Genomic DNA, 7,480 nt, shown 5'->3' with positions numbered 1-7,480 from the left:
TCAATGCTTCGCTGGCAGTAGTCTACTGCGTGCGGTATATATTCATCTTTTGTCCTGTATAAGACACGTAAAATGAACACAAGTTGAAAGATAACGAGATACAAACATTTAATGATTTTAATGTCAAGAAGTTAGTACAGTATGTATACATGCTCTCTGCATTGTTTTGGCTTGGTATTGATCTGTATATCACGCGTTATATTCCAACAAATCTGTTATCAGACATAAACTGCGTAATTAACTGTTACCGTAATGACTAGGTGGATATCTGCAAATATTCTGTAAACATTTTGAAACTAGACAGTAATTTTTTTTACTGTTGTTATTATCCTCACCCTGAACTGTAACAAAATCAAATTCATGGCCTGACACTATTTTCAATGTAAATTAAAATACACCACTCGTTTGCTAAACCTGTTTCTCAACTTGACCATTTTTTCTCTTTCCCTGATACAACCTTCCAAATTACCTAGTCAGTCAAATATGCCCTTGTTTAGTTCCTGCCCCTGGCCCAAGTTAAAATATTTTGTTGGTCTTTACAAACACCTTAAACATTCCAGTTTTCAAATCTCACTACGTGATACCATGCATCAGAGGGAATGAACTTTCTAATGCAACATTAATATCTTACCTAACAAATTACTTAAAGAAATGCACAGTATTGTTTAATGAACACTAGTTATGGAAATATTTTTGTGGTGATTTTTAAAAGTGTTTGGTGTTTGCTGTTTTCTTTTCAAGGAAACAACAGAAATTGAGATTATCCAGAAAAGGAGTAGGGTGGAATTCCTTTAGCTCCCAGTCCAGTGATCTACAAAAAAAACCCCAACGTAAGTATTCAAATCCCATTATGCACACAGGAATTCAATCTGCAGTTCTGTTAATATTTTTAATTAACCTAGCTCCCTGTGTATTGTTCTAATCTCTAGCACATCTATGTTAATCTAAGAGTTTACCTCTGTGTAAAAGAATACAAGAGAGGTTAAAAAACAAACCTTCCTTACAACCCAGAAGGCTGCACATTTTATTTTGTGGAGAGTTGAAAAGAAAACAATACATATCCCCCTACTGATATTCATCGCTTTACCAGGTGTCGATGGGGCGAACGACATGACTTTCCAGCTGCAACGTGACTCAAGCAGGGGAAAGGCCTACCTTGAAAATCCCTCCGGCTTCAGGCTGCCTCTTCATCGAGTCCTCGTCCATGCCCTCAGAGGCCGTGGTCACGTACAGCTCGGAATAGTCCTGCCCCCCGAAGCAGCACGAGGTCGTCCTGTCCACAGGCAGCTTCACAGTCCGCAGCCGTTTGCCTATCCGTAGTAAAAATAGTAGCCTCTTAACCTTGTGGACGTGTCGAGAGAAACAAATTAGGTTAACGATAAGGAACACACAACACGGGGCTAGTTTTGATGTATATGTGATGGAGTAGTTACTACAAAGTGCACCATTTTAGTGCAGTGGTCAGCATTGATACTGTAACTCACATTGCTGGGGCCCTGGGTTCAATTCCTGGGGTGCTATCTGTGTGGAGTTTACATGTTCTCACTGTGTTCGCGTGGGTTTCCTCCCACAGTCCAAAGACATACAGTGTATGTTCAGGTAGGTTAACTGGCTTCTGGGAAAACAGGCCCTGGTGTGAGTGTGTGCGTGTGGCTATGTGTGTGGCGTGCGATAGACACAGAGTGTATCCTGACTTGTGCCTGTTGCTTGCCAGGAGAGGCTCTGGTTCCCCCCACGACCCTGTACTGGATAAAGCAGTTAGAAAATGGATGGATGGTTACTACAGGTCATACTGGCTAATCATGTACAGTTTACCTTGAGCTGCTGTGATCCGTGTTTTTGAAGATTCTCATCAATGCAAATTTAAGTTTGCGAAATGACAGGGGTTAGCGGAGCTAGATCGGACACTGTGATGTCACCGCCCTGCCTGTGCGTAGCAGGGACCTCAACCGCCTGGGCTGGGGGGAGGTCTCCTTTAGCTCGCTCGGCTGGTTCCCTGTTGCGTGGCGCCAGAGACCGGGGTCGTGCCCAGGTGTTGCGTGACGAACCGACGGGGTGGAGTTCAATCGAAGGGCAAGTTGTTACAATAGTAGAAAACACTAGCTTTGAGTTAATTATTGTTAGCCATTAGATACAGTATATATTGCAACTCGAGGTTCTGTCTAAGATGTCTAAGAATGTACACAGCAGCAGCATTTAGAATACTTGCTTAAATTAATTAGGCATGAGCGTGACATTGCGTCTCTGCCTCGGTGCATTTAAGGGAAGAGGTACAGTGATAGGATAAGAGGTGTTGGTGGAAAACATGTATGACATTAGATATGACTTAAGGGGAGTGTAGGGGTGAGAGGTCATGAATGAGTTTAAAAAGAGGGAGTGTTCCCCACATCTCGCCCCACAAGGCCAGAACCAGAGGACCTGATCTACACAGAAACAAAGGTTATGAGCAGGTGAGTAAACTGCCTAAATCTGAGAACAGCTGGGTAGGTCTGAAGATGCTTCCTGATGTGGTGTATGGCCAACCTTTTTATCTCGGCTTCCACACATCAGTAAACGACAAAGAACACCTTTCACAATGGGAGACTTCAGAAAAGGATTGCGGAATGAAATGATTTGTCAGATAGATTGAGATGGGTGATGTGCACGTGAAGTGAACGTCTATGGGGTTATATTTGAGACGGCACACAGAGCTCATACCTGTCGTCGGGTCGATATGGAGAACTCTCCCTCCACTATAGCAGGCCACCCACAGCCTGCCCTCCGTGTCAATACACATTCCATCTGGGATGCCTTCGTCCTTCTCCAGGTGATAGACAGCCCTGCGATTAGCTGTACAGACATTTCGTTTTAAGTCTAGACAGTTTCACTAAAAAGCCACTTGAACAGCACACACTCTCATCAGCTGATAAAGTGACTGATGCTGTAGTAATGAGAAATAGTTTTGATGCTGTGCACGGCGGTTTTCCTATTTCAGATGGCCGATGAATCAGATGATTCCTGAAGGTCTTGGTTTATATTGCTTCAATTTGTTGCTTTCATTTTATCATTCAAGTGCTGAAGAATCCAAGAAAATGAGAAAGCAAAGTAGTTTCTATTACAAGAAATATTTTCTATTAAAAGCATTGAAAAAGAGGATAAAAGAACAGATGGTGACCTAATATACAGAGTGTGGTCCCAGTCTTGTCAGAATGTGTTCAAAACATCATTCCACCTTCCAGTTAGAAATAGCACACTATTTTTGTACAAAGAAGCAGGTTTATAGTCTGATTTCGGAGTAGGGTGAAGTTTTGATTTTTTTCCCTGGATTTATGCCTCATTAAAAGCCACACCTGATGATCATGACTTTAATATGCAAGACTGATCCAGTTGTGGTGCCAACCTACATATATCTAACATCTGCATGTCACAAAAAAACAGAAAAACTGATTTTGACTCTTGCTGACCGCTCACAGACATAGTATGCCTTCACAATTAAAGAAGAATAATTCCAGTTTCCACATTCACAATCCACACTTACAGATGTTCCCTGTCTTCTCGTCATAGTCAAATGCATCCACCTTGAAGGACAAGCTGTCGATGTAGTAGAAGATCCTGTGGTCCAATGACCAGTCCAAGCCATTGGAGATGTCCACTTGGTCAAAGTGCTTCACCACTGAGTGGTCGGGGTTCAGCGTGAAGAGAGAGCCCTGGTGTCTCTCCAGCTCAGCAGGACGGACCTCCATAGCCATGGTTCCTGCCCACACATGCACACAAGAATGGACAAAGAGGGGAGGAACGACCCGACATTCATAAACAAAGTGAACACATTCCATCTGCCCCCACTTGTCCGGCTTCACAATCCACCCCAAACACCATCAAGCCCTGAGATCCTAGTGATTTGCTATTAGCATTCCTTGTCTTTGAGGAACATGACTATCTTCAAGATAAGAATTATTCAAAGGTATAGTCAAGGGCTCACAGCTGGGTTAAAACAGCTACAGTTGACTACACAACAGTTCTGCAAAGCAATGCAGCTCCATGGACTTCTTGTGATCAGAAAGATGAAATGTTTTGACTGTTATTGGGTGTGTATAAGGACAAAGTTGGGCTGAAGCACAGTATTTTACTGCATTATTTGTACTGCTAGTTTCTGTGATATGGTAAGGTCCTGTCAAATGTGCTGTTATATTCAATGTTTTTTTTTTCAGCTCATTTAATGTGAAAACCATGCTGGAACTTCATGGCAGTCTAACACAAAAAGCAGGCTGGATCTGGCGTCAGTCCCTCTCATCTAGCTGTTAGGCGTTACCTGCAAAATATCTGCCAGCAGGATCCACTTTGCCATCATTGAATCTGTTGTTGGACTTGTCCTCGTCCACATGAGCAATTGTGGTTATGGTCTGCTGCTTCCAATCCACTGCAGCAAAGCGGGTTCCCACTCCAATGATATACCCTCCTGACCCGCGTGGCACCACTGACCCAACATACTGATCTGCAGGGAGGCATAATACAGCAACCTTAATGCAGGTAGCATTCCACACAATTATGCCACATACCAGTTTGAATTGAAAAGAGTATCACTTCCTACGAGAATGATTGCACTTAACTGGCAATCTCCATTTCCATCTACATCTCCAGCTTCTGTCCATTTTCGTGTAGTAACAATTTACTTGATGATCTATCACCACAGCAGGCACAGTGGAGCCGTGATTAGCACTGCTGCCTTGCTATAAGATTAGCTGGGGTATAATATTAGCTAACTGTGGCCCTGGATGTAATTCCAGACCTGGGGTGCTCTCTGAGTACAGTTTTTAGGATTTTTTTAGGATGATTTATGTTCACAAGGGTTTCCCTCAGGTGCTCTGGTTTCCTCCCCCAGTCCAGAAACATACTGGTAGGTTAACTGGCTTCTGGGATAAATGGCCCTGGTGTGAGTGTGTTTCTGCGTGTCCTGCTGCGGGCTGGCTTCTTGTCCAGGGTGCACCCTGCCTTGAACCTGCTGAATTGGAAGAAGTGGACAGCACACAGGTGGATGGATCTATCACCACATCTAGGGAGGCCAGCTAACATTTTGAATAGTCGACAAGTCCAAGTATAAAGGACCACAATATAGTTTGATACCATTAGCTCTGAAGCTCTTTCTTTGACAGTGTACTTCTTAACCTACAGATTTCAAGGATTTTAACATTTGATTTAGCATATGAGAAGAAAAGGCACAGCCTGTGCTGGGCACTAATCTTAGCTGTTGCAAGTCTCAGCCAGTGCAAAATCTGAAAGTCAATAAGAAGTCCATCCGTATGTTTAGGCAGCAGACTACATGTTTGCAGCTAAAACATTTAGCAGCAGCTCGTACCCAGTTGCAGTCTCACAGGGCTACTCCCAGCTCCAAGCTTCACAGCCCCTCCACAAGGCCAACCTCTGGCTGCAGGAGATCGTGCCACCACAACAATCCCATGTTTCTGCGTGACCATTCACTAGCCAGAGGGGGGACCGCAACACAATTGTTACATCAGGGTTAGAAAGAACAGACATCGATGGGTGAATTTCAAACCTCAATTAACACAGTAATGTGGAAAACCTCCAATTTAGATCACTAAATAGACTAAATTGCTCTCATCTTTGAGACAGTTTTGCCGCAGTTTCTGCATGCAGAACTTGTTACCTCTGCATGCAGATCACGTTGGAGCTTTTCTGTGGTGAAACGTCTTCTGCACGACATACACTTATTTGTTCGTCCATTGCATTACATTAGTCATTACAGTTACTAGTGAGCAGGAAGGGCTGGTTTTAAGTCACAATTCTTGCAAACTGTCGCTCATGCTGGAGAAACCAGCAGTTTGGGAAAACATGGAAACCATACAGTACAGTCAGTCGTGATTTTGTGCTTAATTCGGAATTTGTAAGATTTTGCAATATAGTGTCAGCTAATTTATTTGGTTACCGAGATTTTTTATAACCGGTCAGAGAAATCAGGACTGCAGTTCCCCATTAAAGGGTTTTCAGTGCTTTGCACCAATGCTCCCTCAGAACAGCACAAATACCAAACCCTCACCAGTTTTCAAGGTGTGGATTTGATTGGTAGCAGGGTTCCACCGGCAGATCTTCTGTCCTGAAACGTCCACATACAAAAGAGTGCCTTCCTTCTCCTCCCACACTGGGCTTTCCCCAATCTTGTTCTTCTCCTTCACCACACACTCGATCTTGATGGACGACATGGTCTGAAACGCAAATTTCCGAAATGCTCATGCAAAATTCTGTAGTAATTTGTTTTACCAAATCAGTCTCCTGTTCATTATGGGTTCATATTTTTGAATATGGTTATATATCCTTGCATTTCTCAAAGCTGGTACCAGTACAAATATTCTATTATTATACACATTTTATGTTACTTTCAAGGTTTTATCCAAAAATGTTGTTATTTTTCATACAGGTAGATTCCTGGTAAATTAAAAGTGATGCTTATTCACTCTCACATGAAGTCTTGTGGGGGAACAGGTTGCTGAATAAACTGATGTAAAAAAATGAAGACAATGACTCTTCAGTTGGTGCTCTGAAGTGTCTGGGTGTTTGGGGACATTACATTTTACATCAGTACACTCTAGCCATCATTACCTAACCTCGCAACTTCTGACATTCATCCGCCTAAAGGCCATATTGTCTCACAAACTCTCTTTCAACTTGAGCAGTTTGTATTTTCAGCCACTAAACACTTCGCAGTTTCCCAACATTGAACTACTGCTGCACAGTAAGAACTTACCCGGGGTTCAAGTTGACACTGCGAATATGTAACGCCTACAAGAACAAAGTCCCGTCGCGACACTACAATTTCGCAGCAGTGCTTAGTTTATCAAAAGACTCGCAAGATCATTAACACATTACATTGATGTTCTTCTGCATTTCCAAAAGACAAAACACTCAAATGTACATATCGTGGAAACAAGTAAAAAAATAATAACACTACGAGAAATGTCATATTAAATATGTAAACCACAACGACAATAAATAAAACACGAACTTATGACATAGCTGGACTAACAATAATGTCAAAATGGACAAATAATGTCTTACATTGCAAAGCGAAACAGCCGGGGAAGCACGGTCTTTTTCAGATAAAACGTAGCCACAAATTGTTCAAAGCAAACCTTTGCCGATCCACCTCACTCTGGTGCTGTCCCGATATAAGGCATGTGTGAATTTACTTTCTCGTTAATATTCAACAAGTTGTTACCCAACCAACTCTTGCAGCTCGTGGAGAAAAAAAATACTTTAAATACGAGTAGAGCGCCCCCATGGTTTCTAGATTTAATGAACTGGAAAAAAAGCTGGTCAGCATTTCAAAACTTAGTCAAAGTAGAGACCACAGCAACAAGGATCGCTTCGCCAGCAGGCAAACCACTTACTCACCGCTTTTCTCAGTTCCCAGACTCCTCGGTGGTTGACAAGACCTGACAACAGCTCCACATTGTAAGCGAGGATTTGGCCGAGAAACCCTTTGTATGAT

General features: G+C 42.6%; 1 protein-coding gene across 1 annotated transcript; it reads right to left on the bottom strand.

Moving 5' to 3' along the window:
- Nucleotides 1–99: 99 nt before the first annotated feature.
- Nucleotides 100–7,178, bottom strand: rgn (regucalcin). Its single transcript, XM_088913643.1, has 7 exons — nucleotides 7,048–7,178; nucleotides 6,032–6,197; nucleotides 4,289–4,471; nucleotides 3,518–3,733; nucleotides 2,698–2,829; nucleotides 1,156–1,310; nucleotides 100–811 (listed from the first exon to the last, which is right to left on the bottom strand). Exons 2-7 carry the CDS (start codon nucleotides 6,192–6,194, stop codon nucleotides 761–763), a joined length of 900 nt encoding a protein of 299 aa, XP_088769769.1. The 5' UTR covers nucleotides 6,195–6,197; nucleotides 7,048–7,178; the 3' UTR covers nucleotides 100–760.
- Nucleotides 7,179–7,480: the final 302 nt, after the last annotated feature.

This window comes from Atractosteus spatula, chromosome 4 (genome assembly GCF_055471065.1).
Source record: "Atractosteus spatula isolate fAtrSpa1 chromosome 4, fAtrSpa1.hap1, whole genome shotgun sequence".
NCBI lineage: Eukaryota > Metazoa > Chordata > Actinopteri > Semionotiformes > Lepisosteidae > Atractosteus > Atractosteus spatula.
The sequence above is the reverse complement of the archived record's forward strand: the minus strand, read 5'-3'. Positions and strand labels throughout refer to the sequence as shown.

Coding starts and splice junctions, on each gene's coding strand:
- rgn (XM_088913643.1), bottom strand. CDS start 6,194: ATGTCGTCCATCAAGATCGAGTGTGTGGTGAAGGAGAAGAACAAGATT. Junction 4,472..6,031: donor AATCCACACCTTGAAAACTG/GTGAGGGTTTGG, acceptor GCCTCCCTGCAG/ATCAGTATGTTGGGTCAGTG. Junction 812..1,155: donor AAGCCGGAGGGATTTTCAAG/GTAGGCCTTTCC, acceptor TTTTTTTTGTAG/ATCACTGGACTGGGAGCTAA.